At 56.4% G+C, this 21,958-nt stretch overlaps 3 protein-coding genes across 3 annotated transcripts in view; 2 read left to right on the forward strand and 1 right to left on the reverse strand.

Annotated features, from left to right (window-relative positions):
• LOC309599596 (butyrophilin subfamily 1 member A1-like) overlaps nucleotides 1–2,208 on the forward strand; it is a 10,100-nt gene extending 7,892 nt beyond the window's left edge. The window contains exons 5-7 of the mRNA XM_082331144.1: nucleotides 85–379; nucleotides 792–824; nucleotides 1,292–2,208. Of these exons, the coding sequence (XP_082187270.1) occupies nucleotides 85–379; nucleotides 792–824; nucleotides 1,292–1,809 (846 nt within the window). The 3' untranslated portion in view covers nucleotides 1,810–2,208. The remainder of the gene's footprint in view (nucleotides 1–84; nucleotides 380–791; nucleotides 825–1,291) is intronic.
• A 2,771-nt stretch (nucleotides 2,209–4,979) lies between these two features.
• LOC309599691 (uncharacterized protein) lies at nucleotides 4,980–8,534 on the forward strand. The gene is given in 3 exon segments (XM_082331372.1): nucleotides 4,980–5,377; nucleotides 5,379–5,450; nucleotides 6,042–8,534. Coding segments are annotated over 3 exon segments (2,334 nt in total). The 5' UTR covers nucleotides 4,980–5,287; the 3' UTR covers nucleotides 8,214–8,534.
• Nucleotides 8,535–10,881: 2,347 nt separating this feature from the next.
• Nucleotides 10,882–21,909, reverse strand: KLHL33 (kelch like family member 33). The gene is made up of 6 exons (XM_082331371.1): nucleotides 21,794–21,909; nucleotides 21,522–21,614; nucleotides 14,068–14,595; nucleotides 12,901–13,834; nucleotides 12,317–12,487; nucleotides 10,882–11,735 (listed from the first exon to the last, which is right to left on the reverse strand). Exons 1-6 carry the CDS (start codon nucleotides 21,873–21,875, stop codon nucleotides 11,159–11,161), a joined length of 2,385 nt encoding a protein of 794 aa, XP_082187497.1. The 5' UTR covers nucleotides 21,876–21,909; the 3' UTR covers nucleotides 10,882–11,158.
• Nucleotides 21,910–21,958: the final 49 nt, after the last annotated feature.

The following is a 21,958-nucleotide window of genomic DNA, read 5'->3' on the forward strand; positions in this document are numbered from 1 at the left end:
GAGGACGGTGTCTGGGATTGGGGACGGATGACTGCAGCGGTGGCGCGGGCGAGGTGCGAGTGCCCTAGGACAGGTCCCTTGTAGGTGAGGACCTCCCAGAGACCCAGATTTGAGCAGGCCAACCTGCACCATCACCTGAAGAGCAGACCTCCAGGCTGGGGCGGGAGAGGGCTTTGCATTGCCAAGCGTTGGCAGAAACCTGCCCTCCTGCATGTGCAGGCGGTTATGGGAGAGGTTATATCCAAATCGATATCCCACAACCCATTTGTGCTGATCTATCTTCTTTTTCAGAGAAGCAAGCTGAAGAACTTGGTGAGTAGCGTTCCCCTTCCTACATGGGAGACTTCAGTTGGGCCATTTTCTCATCTGGGTTTTGCACGTATGCGCTGGTTTTGATTTTCCTTTTGGGAATGGAAGAGGTAGCAAATACTGAACTAATTTCAGAAACATTATTTTCCTTTATGTGTTTTTAAGCTATTCCCTGTAACCCTTCTATACTAAGAAGAAAATTCTTTCAGTTTTCAAAGAAAGTACAAACAGACCATAAATATATGTCTGAATCAGGACAGGCAGCGTGGTTATATTTGTAGAAAATGGATGGAGCCCTTTCATGTAGCTAGACATTGAAGGTTTGAAGCTACATATTGTGAGATGACTTTCACAAATATAGCAACAATTCAGAAAATGTGCAACTACACTGGCATATCGTTATCCTGAGCTAATCCAGTACAAGTGTGTTCAGATTACCTCTCATCTGTGTCTTTTTTTTTTTTTTTCTTTTTTAAAAAAAGCATGGAGAAGATATGCTGTGCCTATAGAAGAAGGTAATTAAAGTTTGATCTTTCAGGGTGCTGGATCACCTTCCCTGCTCTAATCTCCCTTCCCTGTAGTTCCTCTCCTGCAGTGATGCTGGTGGGACCAGGGATGCTTCTGCTGACCCTCACTTTACGGGAGGAAGTGTAACACTCAGACCCCTTGTTCGTTTGGTGCATGCCCAAGTTTCAGGCAAATCTGGAGTCCTGGTCCTCAGTAGGCAATGCTGGCTGTGTTTTAGAGACGTGGGGACCTCTTGAGCCTGGAGGTCTGCTGATGATCCTCTTCCCTCTCTGCAAAATGTCATCTCTGCTTTATTTTCTGTTCCTTGCACTAATATCGTTACCTTGCGCAGCTTCCCATGCCGCAGTCTGCCAGCTATCGCTTGCACCCGTTTTCTTCTTCCTTATGCAGCTCCAGCAAAGATCTCTGCTGGGGTGAGCTCTGCCCTGATGCGTTGGCTCCGTCTCTCCTGCAGTGAAGGTGGTTCTGGATCCAGACACAGCCCACTGCGACCTTGTCCTGTCTGATGACTGCAAAAGTGTGAAACGTGAAGACACACGGCAGGACATCCCCGACATCCCCGAGCGATTTAACCCGTGGCGCTGCGTGCTGGGCCGTGAAGGCTTCACCTCGGGGAGTCACTACTGGGAGGTGGAGGCGGTGGATGGAGGAGGATGGACTGTGGGAGTCTCTAGAGAAGACGTGAAAAGGAAGGGCGAGATTGAGTTTAAACCAGAGGAGGGCATCTGGGCAGTGGGGCAGTGGGCAGGGCACTTCCAAGCTCTCACGTCCCCTAATCGCACTCTCCTTCCTGAAATCCAGACTCCCAAGCGGATCCGGGTCTCTCTGGATTATGAAGAGGGACGGGTGGCATTTTTCAGTGTTGATGAGGAGATTCCCATCTTCACATTTCCACTGGTATCATTTGAGGGGAAAAGAGTCCACCCTTGGGTCTGGCTGGGTCCTGGGACGTGGCTCAAAATGTGGCCCTGATGAAGGCGGGGGGATTAAGAGAAGGCTTTTTTAGGGCACCTCAGGAGTTCAGACTCGGAAGGATTTAGGTTGGAAGGAACTTGTGGAGGTTTCTGTTGCAACCACAGCAGGGCTGACCTCAAAGCTGCCTTAGGTGTCTTTGGACCTTGTTCAGCTGGATTGTGTAGGATCTCCAAGGGTGGACATCTCGTTACCTCTCTGGACCTCTGTCCTGGTGCTGCACCTCTCTCAAGGGGAAGAATTAACCCTTTGCGTTTGGTCAGAGTTTCCCCAGTTGCAACTCATGACTGTCACCTTTCACCCTCGTTCCCTACCTGTTGAACAACACTTCCACTGAAAAGACACTCCCCCAACAGGGGTCATTTGTTAAATGTACAGAATAAAGTTACTTCAGCCGGATTTGTCTGTACGTGTGTCAGCACCAAACGTCTGTGTCTGAGGTGTTGCCTCCACCTCCTTTTAGCCTGTAGGGAGTCACTTTTGAGAAAATGGTTCACCGCGTCCTGCAGGAGACGACAAAGGCATGTCAGTGGGATCGGTCCATGGCTGTGCTTGTCCCCGCGCCTGCCTGCCGCACAAGCCCAGGTGACGAGCTCACCTGTGAGCTGGAGACGTCTAACACTGTGAGATGGATCTCACCTTTGGTCAGTCATTCTGGGGGAGGAAAAGCTGCTTTTGCTTACAGTGCTGAGGAGTGTGGAGCAGGCTCAGAATGTCCCATGTGGGCTGAAATGAAGCTGGAGAAACCAAAAATTCAGATGAAGAAGGGCATCTCATATTGAGGTGTGTTTTGGGGCAACTCCAGATTATTTTGCTGTAGTGGAAACTGCCACCTGCAAGGGGAGAATAGAAGTATGTGCTTCCTCTAAGGCCAGACATGCTTTCGCACCAGATCGTCCATTCAACGGATGTCCAGCAAACATGGACCTTCCCAAGGGAAGGCTTCACCATTACTGCTGAATTCATGAGCGTCTCGGAAATGAAAGAGGATGCACTTGCATGTGTGCCAGGGTAGGTCTGTTCATGCTCAGCCCAGGGCACCTCCGTCCTCCCGCCATGGAGGAGCTCGAAGGAAACAGCTCAGAGATGCTATTAGGGCTTTCACCTTTCTCTCCAGGCCTGTCCGGCCCCCAGGAGTGATGCTCCCAGAGGCTGGTGGTCATGTCTCTGCTTTGTTCCTTGCTGTGCACAAGCCCACGCAAAGCAGCAGATGCCAAATCAGCTGTGAGGCCTGCAGTAGCCGGGGGCTCATCAAAGGACCCAGGGACAGAGTGCTCCAAAGCCCCCTGTGAACAGTGTCACAAGTCTACAGGAACAGGCAGCATGAGGGTGGCCCTTGCTGCCAGGGCCTGAAGGGTACTTAGACGTCCATGTCCCTAAAGAAGGCTGGTGGGAAGGTGAAGATACAGACCCCACTTTCTGTGCTGGAGAAGGAGCACCGTGCTCCTCAAGCCAGGGGTGATGCCATTGCATGTTTCTGTGACCCTCAGGCACCGTCACCTCACGATCTGCTTCCTATTTCCCAGAGTCACATATGGTGCTGGTGAGGTGCTAAAGAAAATGGGAAACAGCCTGGGTCACCTTGTTCCCTCCAAGCACCCACTGGAAACAGTCTGTGGGTGAAATCAGGGTTGGGGCAACAGTCTCATGGGAGATCAACCCCCAGGGTGTGAGAACAGGCTCTGGAGCAGGGGAGGAAGCTGATGGGCTGGACAAAACGTGAACCTAGGACAGAAATGAAAGAGTGGACTACAAACATGGGGCAAAAGCACCATCACTGCAGGATGGCTGATGTAACCCTCATCTTCCTCTTGCCTTCACCTGAGGGAAGCAGGTTCAGCAAGGAGACACCGTCCCTGCTCCTTTACTCTCCCCACCTGGATGTCAGGACCCCAGGATCTCTCCTGGCCTCCTCCTCACTGCTTGTAACCAGCCATGGGAAGAGTGTGCCTGCAGATGACTCCTGGCCTGTGCACCCCTTTCCTCCAGTACAGCGTGCCCCTTCCCCTTCAGCAAGGCTTGTCACAGTGGACTGCTTGGGTCTTCTGCTCAGGGAGTGAAGCAGGTGGGGTGAAGGACCTTTTGAAGGTTCAAGGTGTCCTGGAAAAGGGAGACAGAGAGGCACAAGCAATGATAAGGGCTGTGGGTTGGGAATGTGGGGCCGTGGCATGGAAGACCGTGGTGTCACGGAGGATGCCGTAGGTCCAGGGTGAGGGTAAGAGTACTGCTGTGGAGGAGGGGAAACCACATGCAGGCTTAATCCCTGGGATCCCATGAGAAGGCCAGGGTTACATTTGCTCTCTTCCTTCCTATCCCGTGCTTTCGGTTGGAAACTGCTGATGCAGAGACAAAAAAACAGGCCCTCAAGTTCTGCCTCTGCTTCTGCCTCCAGCCCTCTTGCTCCAAGCTGAACTAAAATGCCTCTGCAGCAAGTGGGCTGGGGGTGGGAGAGAGGCTGGGCGAGGACGCAGGAGGGACGGCTGACCCCAGTGGACCAGAGGGATATTCCATACCATGTAGCACCATGCTCAGCAATAAAACTTGGGGAGGGGAAATTTTTCCAAGGTGCCATTGCTTGAGAACTGGTGGGGCATCAATCTGCTGGTGGGAGGTGGTGAGTGAATGCTTTTGCATCACTTCTTTTCTCTCTCTCTTTCCTTCACTCATTAAACTGTCTTTATCTTGACCCGCAAAGGTTTTTTTTCTCACTTTTGCTTTTCCAGTTCTCTCCCCCATCCCTCTATAGAGGCAGTGGGTGAGTGGCTGGTGGGTGTTGAGCTGCTGGCCAGGGCTGACCCACCACAATCCACAGAATGGAAAACCAGTAGAAAACCAGTATCTCCTTTCCTCTGTAACGTCTGCCCTTGCAGCTTTTGGGTGGCCCTCCAGCCCTGCAGCCCAAGATGCTCTGCAGTGACCCATGGGCCGGCGAATTGGAGACAGCTTGGCTGCAGGAACAGACAGCAGGAGGAACTGCAAAACTGAGCTCCTTCCTCTGCCTCTAATCTCCTGGCCTGGTCTGTGCTGCGGCTTCTCCCACAAATGTTGAAGCTGCCTCTCAGCTCCCCAGAGGAGCCATCCTTGTTTTTCCTGGCAAGCCAGAAAGAAAGGATCCCTGGCCTACACCACAACAAACGAGCTGAGGTAACGTGCAGAAACTGTTTCTCACTGTTATGCCAACTAAGCTGCGGTCCCCAGGTTGAGGTGCCTCAAGGATCGAAGCCCAGAGCGTGCTGAGAAAGAGCTGCCTTGAAGCAGAGGAAGGGGCAGACGTTTGTGCAAGGGGTCCTCTTCCAGGGATGTAAAAAGGTGCGGCCTGGGGGGCAGGGGGCATGCAAGGGCTCCTCCCCTGTGCAGCCCTCCCTCCTTTACTGTGCAGAAGCAAGAAATTATGGAGCTGCTCTCTGGCTGAGACTTTTCCAAGGAGAGGATGGTGTGGCAGCACAGTTAAAGCAAGGGCTGTGCGGAAGGACGGGAGATGGGTTTGGCTACTCAGGAAGCCGCAGCTCCCTTCGCACAGCTGGGTGTGCTGATAGAGGGTCAGGGCAGCCCCGCCACCAGCGCTGCTGCCAGAGCAGCGCCCGGTCCTTGGGCAGGAGGGAGGCGAAGCGGCAGGAGAGCAAATGCTGGAGGGTCCACGGGTGAGTCCCAAGGAAGCGATGTCCATCAGGGGCCGAGCACTCGGGGTAGCCACATCTGTGGGTGGGAAGCTTTTTTTACATGATTCGTGCCCCTACCTTGTGAACCCAAATCAAGCAGAGGGCTCAGCTGGCGTTGAGTAAGAGCATATTCAGGGAGCATCTTCCAACACATGGCTTTTCTGGGCTGGGGTTGGTGTGGGTATGCAGGGACGTGAACACCATGGAGCCACTGCTTTTGCAGTGCTGAGGGCAGCAAAGCCACCCCGGCAGAGGAGGCACCGCCATGAGGAGGTGCATGAATTGGGTTCTCCCTCCCACAGAGGAGGATGAGGCGAGCAAAAGGGCAGAGGTGGTTTCTCCTTGCTGAACCTGCTGCCCGCCAAGGATGAGATGATGGGGTGGGTGCTGGCAATAGGTGTGGGACTCATCTCTCCCTTTCATCCTCCCAGGGAGGAGCTGCAGGGCTCAGAGGGCTCCCAGAGGGTCTGGCGGGGGACGCCAGCTCTGCTGCGAACGGTGCTTGCGCGGGAAGAAAGGTGACATGTAGGTGCATGCCTGCCTGTGCCCACACCTCTTGGCTTTCCCCTCCAGGCCATGCAGGTCCTTGCCCTGCTCCCGCTCGTCCTCCTGGCCCTGCTGCCCACAGCCGGCACTACCAACCCAGGCCAATCCTGCCCGTCAGAGATTAACAAGGTCAAGGACCTCCTGGAGGTGAACTGCACAGGGCAGGCTCTCAGCGTGGTGCCCCCAGACCTGCCCGCGGACACGGGCATCCTGCTGCTCAACACCAACCAGCTGGTGTCCCTCTCCACCGCTGCCTTCCTGCCCCTCACCCAGCTGCAGGACCTCGACCTGACCGACAACAGGCTGGTGGATCTGCACACCGGGCCCCTGCTGCTGTCCCTGAGGGAGCTGATCCTCTCCCACAACATGCTGAGGACCCTGCCCACCCTGCACGGCCTGCCTGAGCTCACCCACCTGGCCGTGGCCCACAACAACCTGGTGACACTGGCCCCGGGGGCTTTCCTCACTGTGCCATTGCTGCAGGACCTGGACCTGCGAGGGAACCAGCTGCAGACACTGCCCCGGGAGGCCTTTGTGGGGCTGAGGGCACTGAAGTACTTGGACCTCTCGGACAACCTCCTGGCGGAGCTCCCCAAGGAGCTGCTTCAGGATCTGGAAAAGCTGGAGACCCTCTGGCTCTCAGGGAACCGCCTGCAGACCCTGCCCACCAACTTCTTCCCTGAGGGGCACTTCTTCGCCTATGTCTTCCTCACTGAGAACCCCTGGCATTGCAGCTGCGACCTGCACTACCTGCGGACCTGGATCCGGGAGAACTATGGCAGTGTCTACCAGCCGGAGCGGGGCCTGGAGAATACAAAGGTGGAGGTTGCCCCTGAGAAGGTGCTGTGCCACAGCCCCCCTGAGCATTTGGGGAAGCCCATCATCTACTTCAAGGCCAACTGCCACAACATGGGGGATGCAGTTGAGGAGGAGGATGACTACTATGAGGGGGAAGAAACGATGGAGAAAGCTACCAGGATCACCACCTTCCCCTCACATCCATCCATCCCCAAAGAGCACACTACCATGCCCCATGCTGTTACCTGGCCTCCCCTCGCTACCACAAGACCTCCCCGTGCTACCACAAGACCTCCCCTCAGCGCCCCTTGTAGCTCCACCCTCGCCCCAGGCACTTTGCTTGCAATGACCACAAGCACCAGAGCTCCCAGCACCACTGGTCCTGCGCCAGCCAGTCCCACCATCGCACCCACACAGGCCCCCAGCACTGCCACCACCCTCATTGCTGCTCCTGCCAGCACCCCCCACAGATCCACCACCCTTGCTTCCACCACCTCACTGCCGACCACCATGATCACCAGACCCCCCAGCACCAGCAGCCGTCCCCAAACCACCCTCGCCACCGGCACTACCAACACCTATCCCACTCTCATGGTGTCCACTAGCACATTTCCCACCACCTCCACGGCAGTGCCTTCTACTACCCTGCTAGAGGCCTCTTCCACTGTCAGATCTTCATCTCCTCTGATGTCGACCACACCAGTGGTCTCTACCACCGTGCTTTCCACTCATGCCCCCACGCCGCCAGCTCCCCTGGGCACCACACGCTTCACCCCGCCCGCACCTTCCCCTCCACCTCCTCCCCTCTGCCCGTGCTCCACCCCAGGACTGGCCGTGCTGCGCTCGTGGGCAGGTGGGGAGGGTCCACAGTGGGGGCAGGGAGTGCTGCGGCATTGCTGCCTATTGCACTGGGTGCTCTACCTGGCCTGCTTGGTTCTGCTGGTCCTGACCGCGCTGGCTCTAGCGGGCGTGCTGGCGTGGATGTGTCTGGTGGGACTGCCCTCCTGGCGCAAGCCCCTGCAGACCCAAGAGGTGCAGTATCCGCTGATGAGGTGGAGGGAGTCGACAGAAAGCCCTGTGATGCATCTCAGCAGCTTCAAAAGCCCCCTCCAGCGCCCCATGTTCTGTACCATCAAGGAAGTAGAGTTGTGCCCTGAGGTCACTTACTGCACGATTAAAGACCTGGGGACACAGCGCAGTCCTCCTGCAAGTTCTTCTTTCTGCACCACAAAGGAGTTGTGGGTCCACCACAGTCCTCTGAATGCCTCATTCAAGTCGTTCTCCAGGAAGCTGATGGTCACAAACCTCAGCTCCCTGAGGACCCCTTCTGCTTACAGCCTGGACAGGGGTGTCAAGGCCATCGGTGATGTCAGAGTGAAATATGCTGGCAACACCTTGTAAATGCTTCCGTACGTTCAGAGAAAGAGATGGAGGGTCGTGGCTCTGCTTCGTGTACCCTTGTTTTACAAGGGAAAGTTCTGCTTGCCTGGGGGAAAGCCATCCAGCTCCTTCCCCTAGTGTTACTCTCACACACTGAAATAATTACTTGGCTACTTGGCAGAGGGAGAAGATGTCCGAAACCGGTTGGTGATAGTTTGGGGCTGACACTGCCTGCTTTCGGGGTGAGCTTACTTTGTACTCCGTGTCCCAACTGCTTCTGTTCCAATGAGGCACATAAAGCTGCGCTATGCTTTCAACTCAGTGCTAGGTTGTTAATCACAGAATAAATATTCTCTTTGTCTGAATTTCAAATGGGTGCTACTTTCATTTCATTGGACCTCCCATAGTCCTGGCAGGGTACAGCGAATGACAAAATTGTCTTCAATACTTGGAATAGTGAAGATGATAGAGAGGAAAAGTCTGCTTACACCCAGCTTCCTGACTTTTGCCCCAAATGTATGATCCTTCACTGTGGGATTGAATCACAAGGGAAAAGCATCCCGCTGTCATGTAATAAGTTCAGGAAACGGTTGGTGTTGGTGCCTCTGCGTGATCCATCGTGGGATGGCTGGAACTGGGGGAGGAGGGCGGAAGGCTTCAGAGGGCAATGGATGTGCCTTGTAAGGGATCACACTGGGACGAAATGTCCAGGGGCTGGCCAAACTTTGTCACCACCTGTGCAGAAGTCACCAAAACATTTTGGGAGGTGTGAGAAGGAGACAAGAGGTTGTCGCTGGCGGGGTTCGAACGCCAGGCCCCAGCACTGGTGCACAAATGCAGGGACAAGATCACGTGAATCACTTTTGCAGTCTGAACCATTCCAGTTCTAACTGTCCCAACCGTACCGTCCAGCTACGGCGGGTCAGCAGGCCTTCTGCCAGATTAATTCCTTGGTCCACAGAAGGGTACCTGTGCCTGTGCTTGGCCAGCTGGGGTGAGCATCCTTCTATGCAAGTGCGTCTGCTAGTCAAGCTCACGCGTGCTAGTGCGCCTGTGGACACACCAGCTCTGCGGTTGTCTGTGTGTTGGTGCTGTCCTCTGACCCCACCATACTCTCTCCCTCTTTGCTGGGACAACAGGAACAGCCCCAGAGACCCCAAATTTGACCCAGAACAACTCTAGCGATGACTGCAACAGCCCAAGAGACCTCGGACACCCTCAAAGCATCCAAGGGACACACGGGTGGCCTTGGGGAGACCCCAGAGAGCCCCAGTACTTCAGTTTGAATTGTTTCTTTACATTGATGTTTTTATTTTCCTTTAATAGATACTTTTACTACATCTTGGGATATTTTTCAGCCCCTTCTGGTCTTACATAGCAATGTCAGTGATTAAGGATGCCTTTTCTAGTTTTGTAACAGTGCTGTTTCTCACATTCTTGTGCTTAGGCTCTGTGGTGGGGCAGCACGCGTCAGCTCTCGCCTCTCCAGGAGCTTTGACCTCCTTTTGACACTTCTCCCACAATGTCATGGCACCCAAGTTAGGCCATCAAGCTCTGAATGGCTGGAGAATTGGACAGGTAAAAAGCGGTGTGAAAGTTGGCACCAGTTAATGGATCATACTCCACTTGGATGCTGGTAACATGGGGCTGCACTGGAAACTCTTCTGTTTAACCTCTTTATCGATGATATGGAGGAGGTGACCGAGCATGCTTTTATCATGTTGGCAGATGACACCACATTGGGAGGGATCAGTTGGTATGCTTCCAACAGGTCTACCATTCAGGGAGCACCATTCACCCTGGAGAAAAGGGTTGACAGAAAGCTGATGAAAGTCAGCAAGGACAAATGCAAAGTCCTGTGCCTCGGAAGGAAGACCACAAAAGTGCCGGTGGGGGGGCAGAGCGGCTGGGGAGCAGAGCTACGGAAAAGGACTTGCCTGTCTTGGTTGGCAGAAAGGTGAACAAGATCCAGCAGTGCACCCTTGCAGCAGAGAGCAACTGAAGCCTGGGCTGGGTTAACAGGAGCACAGCCAGTAGACCAAGGGAAGCGATTATCCCCCTCTGCTCAGCACTCATTAGATCACATCTAAAATACTGTTTTGGGGAGCCAGGAGAACTTGAAACCCTCCCTTACACATCCCAGGACCCTCAACTCCCTCGCCAAAGATACCACTGGTACCCCAATATCTCCCAGAATCCCCATTACCTCTGCCTCTCCGTGCAAGTCCTCCCTAGGATTCTCCCACCTCTGCACACGACAAGCACTCCAGGTCACTCCAGGAAGCCAAGACCTCCCAGAACCACCTAGGAACCCCGAAGTCCCCAGGATCCCCCAATGCCCCCCATCTACCCTGCCATCTGCCCCAAAACCCTGGCACCCCCAGGACTCTCCTGTTCCCTCAGGATCCCCCATGCAGCCCTCTTGGGGCCTCTCAATCCCGACACACACGCACACCCTCCCCCATGCCCAATGAACACAGGCACCCAGAGCCCCAGTGCCCTCCGCCCACTGCTCCCCAGGGGTCCCAGGCATCCAGGCAAGCCTGGTCCCCACCACCACCCATCCAGGACAATTGGGCCGTTGGTCTCCTGCTCTCCTCCTGTTCCTTGCGAGAAGCACCTGGATGTCCGGGCTCCCCAGCAGAAACAACAAGACCCAGATGGGCAGTTCAGGAGCCACTTTTATTCAACCCAAGTGCAGGGGGAAATGGGGGATCCCCAGCTCCCAGTGAAGGGGTCAGGGCAGGGGAACGAGTTCCTGGAGGCACGGGGTTGCAGTGTGGGGAGTCTTTGTGTCCCATGGGGTCCCTACAGTCTAGGGCATGTATCCTGGGGGTGGGGGGGTGCTGGAAACCACAGGAGGAACCCATTGTGGGGAAGGGATCTGGGGGTGATTTTGTCCCATAGAGGTGCCCATGGATGCTACCTGGGGATCCCAGTATGGGCTGCAGAGCTTTTAAGCCCCTCTAAGTATTATTGGGGGTGTCAGGAGATCTCGAGGGGACCTCAGGGCAGTTGGGGCCACGCAAGGCGGAGGGTACAGTGAGGACACAAGCCTGGAGGTCAGTATAGGCATGGGGCAAGGTGCCCCGGGTGATCCAGCGCCGGGCGCCCGGCTGGTAGGCATGGATCAAGTGGGTGTCCCGGTAGGTCTCATGACTGTACCCTCCCAGTACGAGCAGCTCCCCCCCCAGCACAACTGCACCCCCACCTACATGGGCATGGGGCAGGGGGCTGAGGAGGACCCAGATGTCCAGCTTGGGGCTGTAGACCTCAAAGGCCAGCTGGTCCCTGTAGCCAGGCTGTCCATCCCGCTGGCACAGCCCTCCGGCCACATAGAGCTGCCCACCCGCCTCCCTCATGATGTGCCCAGCTCGCTGGCCATTCATGGGGGCCAGGAGCGCGGCAGGCGCACCCGGGATGTAGCGCAGCATGGCTGCCTGGCACTGGCACGCCTCATCACACCCCCCTGACACGTAGAGGGCACCATCCAGGGCACATGCCGCGTGCCCACACAGAGCCATCGGCAGGGGCTGGCACCTCCTGGGCAAAGAGAGAGGGAGGGGGTGAAGGGTGGGTTAAGCAGGGCTGCCCCATGGTGACTGCCTATCCAGGAGTTCCCCAGGGAGCCATGGCTCCATTGACCGCTCAGTGGTCAACGCTGGCCAACACCCAACGAGCCCCAGTAGGCAGCATCAGCTAACACATAATGGATGCTCAAGGGCCATCACTGTTCAACACTTTGTAGACCCCAAAAGACACCATTGGTCAGCCCACAGTGGACTCCCTAATGGACAATATTAGCCAACACCCAACAGAGCACCCAATGAACATAGCTGGAAGATGTTTAAATGATTCGTCTCATGGGCAGACGGCCAACAGACCCTCAGTGAATACTATTGGCCAAAAACTCATTCACCACCCAATAGGCATCACTGGTCAACACCCAATGACCTCCAAGGGGCCCGGTTGCTCAACACCAGGTAGACCTCTCCCAAAGGCCGCTGGAGGCTCATTTTCCATTGGAGGCTCAGTGGCCCAAAGACCACTCAGTGGGCACCACTGGCCAAAGCAAGGGGCTGTGAGGGCAGAGGAAAGCAGGTGTCCACGTGGAGCCGTCTCACCTCCAGGTGTCGTTGGCCAGGTCGTAGCACTCTACAGTGTCTGTGCAGTAGAGGTCCCCCGAGGTGCCCCCCAGGGCATAGATGAAATCCCCAAGTGCCACAGCGGCAAAGCAGCTCCGCCCACAGGTCATGCTGGCCAGGCGCTCCCAGGAATCGTCCATAGGCTGATACCTGGGTTTGAGAGGTGAAGGGGCAAGAGGCTACCTGTTACCTACAATGCCATGAGGTGATGTTGGCACCGCTGAGGGCAACAACCCAGCTACAACCAGCCAATCCCATAATGCCTTGGGGCCACGTGGTTCCCTCACATGGGAATATCCCCTCCTTCTGGGCGATACCAAACCCATAATGCCCTGAGGCATCTCCAGATAGGAGCCTCCCTGCCCTACCCCCAAAAAGCCTGTAACATCCCAGAGTGGAAGGGCACCTCCCAGTCCTACACCCAACCAATCCCAGAATGCCTTGGGGCCACTTGACCAACTGCGATGCCACAATGCCTTGGGTCCATGGGGCAGCTCTAGCTCCACCAACACCTCCTCTGTCCTGGTGCCACATGGCACCTCTAGGTCCTCTGTAGCCCTCACCTGTAGACACTGGCCAGGGTGTCATGGACCCCATAGTAGCACTTTCCACCCAGGACGTAGAGGATGTTGCCCACCACAGCTACAGCATGGCGGAAGCGTGGGCCATCAGGAAATTGGCCCAGTGCCCGCCACTCCACCTGCTTCACCAGCCCCACAGCACTGAGGTAGCGGTGGGCAAACCAGAGGTCTCTGCTGGGCTTTCGGGCAGCCAGGTTGGCCGTCAGTTTGTCTCCACCAGAAACCACCAGCACCTCTTGCAAGGAACGCACCCGGCATGGCAGCTGGGCCATGGGGGCCAAACTTGCTACCACAAGCTCGCGGAGGACCTTTGGGTCAGCTACCCCTGCAGTCACTGATGGGACCTTCTTCAGCTCCTGGCCAGACATGAGGGCAAAGCGAACAGATGACAGGACTTCCTTGGCTAGATCCTCTTGGCCATCTCCATTGGCCATAAGCCACCGGGATGCTGCTTCCAAAGCCTCCAGTTCATGGAGGACATTGAGCCCGTCGGAGCGGAGGAGGCGGATGAGAACGTGTGCGGGAAGATCCAGGAAGGCCGGTGTGGCCACCACACTGGGGAAGGTGGCCAAGATGTAGTCCTCTGCTACACGGCCCACCTGGGCCAGCCCGTAAGCCACAGCAAAGGCCAGCACGTCCAGGCCAGTTTCTGGTGTCAGGCCACGGGTGAAAACATCCAGGCAGAGGGTGAGGAGCCCCCAGGCCTGGTAGCGCAGGGAGGTCTCGGCTGCCTCCAGGACCGCGGGCCATGGCCCTGCCACAGCCCCTGTGTAGGCAAAGGAGAGGAGGAGGCGCAGCTCGGCTGGGGACAGCCCTGTGGCCAGCGGGGCGGCGGGGTCGTGGGTGGCCTCCCGCATGGGGCAAGTGAAGAGGGCCCGGAAGAAGTCACAGGAGCAGCTCAGGGCCAGGCGCTGAACTAGGGGGAAGGAGGAAGAATGGTGGGGGCAGCAGGGTACCCTTGCACCATGCAGCCCTGTGGGAACCCAGGTGCCCCCCCCCCCCACCCTCCCCCCAGCTCTCCCGAGCAGACCAGTCCCATGGGCACCTCGACCTCCTCAGCCCCCAGCATCCCTGCCAGGGGACCCCGCTGTCCCAGTGTGCCCTGCCCCCTCCCCAGCCCCTCCCAGGGGACCCCCACCCCCCGCTCACCTGGGATGACCTCGTCCCCTGCCCGGAGCTGGAGGTCACAGCCCAGGCCGCTGGCGTGGAGTCGCTCCATGGCTCTTAGCGTTTCCCACTGCTCCTCCAGGGGCCTGGGACCCCCCTCCTGGGAGTCACTCTCCAGCTGCGGGGCACAGGCGGCCACTACCCTGGGGGCCCCCAGGGCCTGGGCAGCCTCCTCTACCTCCTTCTCCCGGCCGTGGGGCACAGTTCCCCCATAGGCGAAGGCCAGCACAGCCCGCCAGCCCCATAACGTGGCCCCAGGTGGCAGGGGGACGTGGGGCGGGGGGCCCTGGCGCAGCTCTCTGGTCCTGCCCTCCAGGAAATGGAGGAAGAAGGAGCTGATGGAGGCCAGGACCACAGCATGGGCCACGTCGCCCTCTGGGCCCACGGCCACGTCCACCAGCTGTCCTGCGGTGCGGAGATGGTCAGCCGTGGCCAGGAAGTGTCCGGCGTGGGCCCCGTCCCGCAGGCTCCACTGGGCTGGAGCTGGCCCCTCTGCAACCCACATCTTGCCTGTGGGGACACACGGAGTGGGGGTCAGGGGGCCATCTCCATAGCCAGAGCCTCTGGCCCACGGCAGGAGCCCCGGCTGGGAACATGGGGTCCTGCTACTGCCGCTGCCCCACAGTGGAAGCCACTGGATCCATCGCCAAAGCCTCTGCCCCAGAGCTGAGGCCACCAGGAACCACTGCTGCCCCACAGCTGAATTTAATGCCCCTGGGCAAAACTGCAGCCCAGCAGGTGAAACCAACGGGCCATGTTGCTGCTCCACAGCTGAGGCTGATGTCCCTCATCCACCTCATTGCTGAACCCTCAGGATGGAGCTGCTGACCCACAGCCAACGCTGCTGCCCCAGCTGAAAGCCACAGCCCCATAGCTCCATCCACCGTCCCCCATCAAACCCTCCGCCCTGTGGCAGAACCCGCCAAGCCCTTCCCCAACCATTGCCCCACAGTCGAAACTACTGGTGCTCCAACAGTGGCAAAGCCACTGGTCCCTGGAACAGCTCCGCGGCGAAGCCGCCCGTCCCACCTGTTTGGTGTGCGGCAGCGACGGCTGTGCGCTGCCTGTCGCGTGGTGCGCTGCCTGTTGCATGTTGCAATGCATTGCACTGCGAGTCACGCGTGACGTCGCGTGTTGTGTGCCCTCTTGCACTGCTTACTGTTGGGGCGTGCCGATCCTCGTGCGGCACGCTGTGTCACACCGCGGTGTGCTGCACGCTGTCGCCCCCCCACCCCGTCACGAGTGGCATCTCACATTGCTCACTGTGTTTGCACGGTGTCGCGTGTCCTTGCTCGGGCCACAGGCTTTACAGCCCGGCACGGTGCATGCCGTATGCTGTGTCCTGCATTGCCGCGCGGCATGCCACGCTGTGCCGTGCCGCGCACTCGTCCCCCCTTACCGCCTGCCGTCGCTCCGGGAAGCTCCTGTGACCCCCCAGGAATGTGCCCGGGTAATTATAGCCCAGACGGGACACGTGGCCACGGCCGGGAGCTGGGAGAGGCCGAGGCGGAGGGAGGTCCGAGGCCCTGGAGCCCCGGGACGGGGCGATGGGGACACCCGGGTTCCCTGAGGACAGGCAGTGGGGCAGTGGAAGCTGCCGGGCGTGTTTTCCCCCCTCAGGCAGCGGGAAGGCACTGTAAACCCTGGGTTAACCTGGGCAGGTCCTGTTGGGGGTCTCTGGCCCATCAGCCCCCCCAACCCTTGCTCACCTCCAGAGCCCAGGGTGAAGCTGCTTCAAAAGCCCTTGGGCGGAGGGAAACAAATCCCCCGCTCTCCCAACCCCGTGGGGGGCGACCCCCCGCCCGTTGCGCCCCTGAACTGGAGCCCAGCCCCACTGACCCCTGCGCCACAGAGCCAGGGGTCCCCCCGCCCCGGCGCCAGGACGCACACGGGGACTCCGGCCCCTCGGCCCAGCCCCAAGCGCCCCCAGCACCATCCTGCGCCCCCAGGACCCCCACCTGCCCAGAGAGCCCACGGCAGGGAGCAGCACAGCCTGCCATGGCTGTGACTGTGTGTCCCCTGTCGCTGTCCCCTCCTCTGCTGTCCTTGGGCCCCCAACCTCCTTGTCTCCGGTTCCCTACCTCCTGTCCCCTCCCCTCGCGCTCCCTGCGTTCCCCTGCCCCACATCCCTACTTCCCCTGCTGCCCACGTTCCCCGCTCTATTAACTCCTATCCCGTCCCCAAACGCCCTGTCCCTGTACCCTCCCATTCCCCTGTCTCTGGTTGAATCGTGTGTCCCCAAAGATGACGATGTCAGAGCCTTTCCAAGTCCCATTTTCCAGCACTTATCTATGCCGACTGTGAGATTTTTTTTTTCCCTTCTCTGTAGTTAGAATTTCCCTTTCTGCAACTTGTGCTTGTTACTTCTCATCCTTTACCGAGCACCTGAGCCCGCCTTTTCCGTAACCATCAAGCTGTGAAGAAGATGGTATCACATCAGGCCCGACCTTCTTTTCTCCAGGCTGAATGCTGCAGTTCATGTGCTGCATTCAATGCAGCAGTTCACATGCTGTTCATGTGCTGCATTTCATTTGATGTGCTGTTCACGTGCTGCAGTTCATGTGCTGCATTCAGTGCTGCAGTTTATGCATTCCATGCCCGCCTCCTCGGGCATCCCGTGCCTCAACCCTCCACCCCTCCTTGGTGGCTCTGCTGGATGCCCTTCAGCTTGCACGCAGAAAATTCAGCTGGACGCAGCCCCGAGCAGCCTGCTCCAGCTCTGAGCAGGAAGATCTTCAGGGGTCCCTTCCAACCTCAGCTACTCCCCAGTTCTAACCCTGAGGCTGTGGGCTCTAAACCTCCTTAAACGCTTATCAGAGAGTCCCCAGGCTCCCCAGCACCATGTGGGCAATCGACACCTCCTTCCCCCACCCCAAATTCCTAATCCTCAACCTAGAGCCAAGCGCCTCTTCAGAAGTTTTGACTCCAAGCCCCTGCTGATGGTCTCGGTGCAGCGCAAGCCCAATCCTTGCCAAAAAATCCTGCAGGACCCACTCGAAACGACAAGAACAACCCCTGAAAGACCGGACCGCAGACGGTAACTGTACCCCTCCAGCACGCGCAATGCGGAGCCACGGAGGCAAAGTGACTTGTGCCTGAAAAAGAAATCTGGGCAGGAGCAGCAGATCGACGCTTCCTCTCCAACGGCTCCAACTTTTTTGTGTCCCAGCCCCAACACTGTGAACAGCCGGACGATGTCAAAGTTTTGTGGAAACAGCTGACTTGACAGTAACTTTATTACACAACGTCTTATTACATACAGCATTCAAGAGACAGCCTGCAGGGCAGAAAGGCTACATTTACAGCTTGGGAGGTCCCGTCAGCCTCCAGCCCTCCTTGTTACCTATCTTCATTAGAGCCGCGGTAATTCCAAAGCCCAAACATGCCATGGTACCCGTCATGTAACTGTGAGCTGGAAAAACAAAGCAAACCATAAGAGATCTATTAGGGCACAAGTACTATACAGTAGATCTTGACAGACTCTGCAATTTTTCCGTGAGCTACTCACAGGCCCTTGACCATCAGTAACGTTGCTTGCCGAGAGAAATCAGAAAAGTGATATTTTTTAAAATTAAGTTTTCACATGCTTTTAGCTTGTGGTTTGATGTATTGATTTCTGTAATCCACTCCCCCATCTCCTTACCTAAGCAATCTTAAATTGCTTATTTCAGTGACAAAAATAACAATCCTGCTTCGAACTCTCATCAGCTCAGCAACCAGGAAAAGTAAAGATAAATTCTATTTCACCACAATTACAACTTAAATAAATCCCTCACATCTTTAACACCGAGTCTGAAAATGCCTGGAGCAAACAGGGCTGTATAAATATCTGCAGGAGCTAATCTAGCCCGACGAGATTCAACAGCAGCAAGATGCAGCTTGTCCCTCGGAGCGCATGAAGAACTCGCAAGGCAGATTGTAGATTATATTTTCCATGTAAAATAAATCACATTTCTTGCCAAGAAAACACAGATTTCCACAATTACGTTTTTCATAGCTTGCAATTTCAAGTTATAACTGGTAGTTATAACTGGCAGTACTGCCTCGGCTCTCCCTCTGGTCTCCCTTTGCAGCAGGATTATTTTAGCAGACCTGTACAACGGAGCATCAACGAAACTGGCATGAGATGGAATTCACATGCTGAGATGAATCTTTACCAAATAAGCCTGACATCAACATTATTTTACATTTCTCCCTAATAGCAAGGTTTCTAAAAACAGAGAGGGCTCATCTCATGACGGGCATTATCCACATTTACCTCTTGCACCTAAGACGGCTCCCGTTGCACAGCCTCCTATGAAATAGTTCAAGGGATCCTCTGGTTCCTCTCGGACTTGGGCACTGAGGCAGGTAGTTAAGCCAAACACAGCTCCTAGCGTAGCTGTAAACAAGAGGTAAAAAACCAAAACAAAACCCCTCAAGGTACGGAGAATTACATATGTACAAAGCACGTTTTTGAGACGCGGGGTGCTGTACAACAGTTCCTCTGGGAGAAAAGAGGAAAATGAAGCAAGATCTGGTTTGATTCCCCAGGGGCATCACATCCGAGCCGCTACGGCGACACGCAGCATTGCACAAGTCCCACCTGGTTCCTTCTGGTACCTCCTGCGTTCCAGCCGTGCAGCCACCTCTGTGCCACGCAGGGCCCGTGCCCGCGGGTCCAGCTGCATCGCCAGGAGCCCCGCTGGGCGCCAGCGCACTCGGCAGGCACGTTCGGATGGCTACAAACGCCACCGCATCCCGCGTGGTTACTAGCTCAGACTTAGCAAGAGCCCCTCCAGATGTGGCAATGGCGCAGCCCCAAACAGCCGGGGGTAAGGGAAGAGAAGCAGGTTTCTCTGCAGCGCACTCCCCTGGGGTGCAGGAGATAGCAGAGCTCTGTGCTGAAACTCAGCTCACGAGTCCCCCTGAATCCAGCCTCACAGGGCTTCGGGCAGAGAAATGCAGACAGCTCTGCTCTCCTTAAGAGGAGAGTCCGTTTGTCCTGGCCCTTTGCTCCTCCGCCTGCCTGTGGCTTGCAAGCGTTTTTGGATAGTAGAAAAACAAATTGAGTTTGTAAATTATTCTTTTTGTATACTGATTTTGATTTTGTAAATTCATTTCATATATTGAATTAAGAAATTGCAAAGCAGTGTTGTCCTGTCCACTGAATTACGTACCTCAGCCCATCAGACCCTACATCCCTATAACTGAAAAGCTGGGCAAACAGCTGTGTCGCGCAAATACACCAAAAGGCTTTCTTTGTTTGTAATACAGGTTCTCGATCATGAAATGTGAACTGGCTACCAGGCACCATCTACAGATTTCAATTCATCTTTCTTGGGAACAACAAAAATGTCCAGGATAAGAATATTCAATCTCTATGGTAAACCAGTAAACCACAAGCTCATGTTACAAACCTCTGCAGTTTTTCAGCAGAAGACGCCATGATGCTGATCCTAAAATCAACTGAAAAGAGCACTGAAGAAACAAACCCCACAGACCAAGGACTGTATCTCAGCTTCCCCGCTTTGGACCAAGGAGTCTGTAGGTGAAACACACAGCTTCTGGCCTTGTAAGAGTGGGCAGGACAAGGCCTTCCTCAGGTGCGAGAACTGGTGAGAGGACTCAATATGCTGGTTTAGGATTATGGGATTTATCGAAATCATAAGTGGTTACATTACCCTGCCCATTATAATGACCTTTTATGGCTCAACTCCTTACAGGAGATTCCAGCTCCTGTTCCAGAGTTGAACAACTGAAAAACGCAGATCTGGACGGCTTGTGAACCAGCTTCCAGTCCAGAGCACCGGTGCACGGGGGAGACAGGGGTGACATAAGCCATTAAATTAGACTGAAAACCAAGATGAGTTTGGTGAGAAGAAAACCGTGCGCTTGCCAGGGAGCCAGCGGAGCTCCAGCCCTGCGGATCTGCACCTGCATCTGGAATAGCCCCTCAGTCCCCTGCTTATCTCTTCAGCGACCGCTTTCTCTTGCAAAACACAGACAATTCAAGACAACTAAGTGGTTTCTTCTTGGCTATACTGCATGATGGGAAAAACCCACACTTACTTTCCTTTTGCTATCAAAACACTGCGTTTGCTCTTCAAGTGTGATTTATTAAGTGCAATGCCTAAATATATGAAGTAAATGAGTAAGATAAGTTTGCTTCCACTACACTTTTGTGCAGAACCTAGCTGTTTTGCAAACACTGAAAATATGTACTTTTTACTCTAGATTGCACAAAATGCATTACCTAGACTTTAAATAAAGACCATGGCTTTAAATAGAGAAGAACATGGGAGGCAGGGACTGTCTCAGATGCATCTTCAGCCTGAGCTGACACGGCTGGTCTTCTGTTTCATGCACCAATCCAGGAGTTTCTTTTGCCATCACCCATATGATGCCTGGGATTACATTATCCAGCAGAAAATATTATCCACACGTGAATAACTATTCTGTTCCGATTTGACATATAAGTAGTGCGTTAGCAGAAACACAGCAAAAGGAAACACCAACTGTAAAGCCTTGCACTTCCTTCAAGTCATTTTCATAGAATCACAGCATACCAGGTTGGAAGGGACCTCAAGGATCAGCGGGTCCAGCCTTTCTAGGCGAGAGCACAGTCCAGACGAGATGGCCCAGCACCACGTCCAGCTGAGTCTGAAACATGTTCAGCGTAGCGGAGTCAACCCCTTCCCTGGGGAGATTATTCCAGTGGCTGACTGTTCTCATTGTGAAAAATTCACCTCTCGTGTCCAATTGGAATCTCCCTGGGAGTAACTTGTACCCGTCCTCACCGTGTGACTCCTTGTGAGAAGGGAGTCTCCGTCTTCCTTGTAGCTCCCTTTAAGTACTGATACATGGTGATGAGATCACCTCTAAGCCTCCTTTTCTCAAGGCTGAACGAGCCCAGCTCTCAGCCTGTCCCCACACAGCAGGCTGCCCAGAGCCTGGATCACCGTGGTGGCCCTTCTCTGGACCCCTCCAGCCTGCCCACAGCTATTTTGAACAGTGGGGACCAGAACTGTACGCAGTATTCCAGGTGTGGCCTGACAAGCGCTGAGTGGAGTGGGATAATGACTTCTTTACCTCTGCTGGTGATGCCCTTGTTGAAGCAACCCCGCGTTCTGGTGGCCGCCGCGGCCGCAGCAGCACCCTGCGCACTGGTGCTGAGCCTCCTGCCCGCCGGCACCCCCAGCTCCCCGTCCACAGAGCTGCCCGCCGGCCGGGGGGGCCCCGTCATTTCAGCCCTTGGCTTCCGCCCTCACAACCACCACCTGCCTCTGAGGCGTGCGGCAGGGGGAAAAGCAACCAAGAGCGAGCACCGAGCCAAAGGCGGGGGGGAGGCTGCAGCAGGAGGCGCCGCCGGGGGCTGCCCGCGCCAGGGCGGCCCGGGGCAGCGACCGCTCGGGAAGCCGCCGCCGGCCGGGGGGAGGGAGGCGCCGGGCCCTTACCCATGGTGACGCTGTCCGCGGCTGCCGTCTGCAAGGCGGCCAGGGCCGAGCTGGGCTGCAGCAGGATGATGCGGTAGGCCGTCCCGACCAAGCCTGCAACACAGCACGGCGTCAGTCAGCGCGGCCCCGCCGCCGGTGCCAGGCCTCCCGCCGCCAAGCCCGAGCCGGGCCGCCGCCGCCTCCCGTCGGTACCGCGTCGGTACCGCCCGGGCCCCCGCTTCGCCCCCGGCCCCCGCGGAGCCCCCGGCCCCCGCTTCGCCCCCGGCCCTCACCCGCGGCGGCGCCGACGCGAGTGGTCAGCCAGGTGCGGCGCGCGCAGTCCTCGCCCTCGGGGCCGTCCCAGTAGCCCGCCATGGCGCCGCAAGGGCACGGCCAGCACCGGCCCGCTCTCGCGAGAGGACGGCGCGGCCCCGCCCCGCCCCGCCCCGCCCGCCCTC

Source organism: Platalea leucorodia (assembly GCF_965183815.1).
Source record: "Platalea leucorodia genome assembly, chromosome: 21".
NCBI lineage: Eukaryota > Metazoa > Chordata > Aves > Pelecaniformes > Threskiornithidae > Platalea > Platalea leucorodia.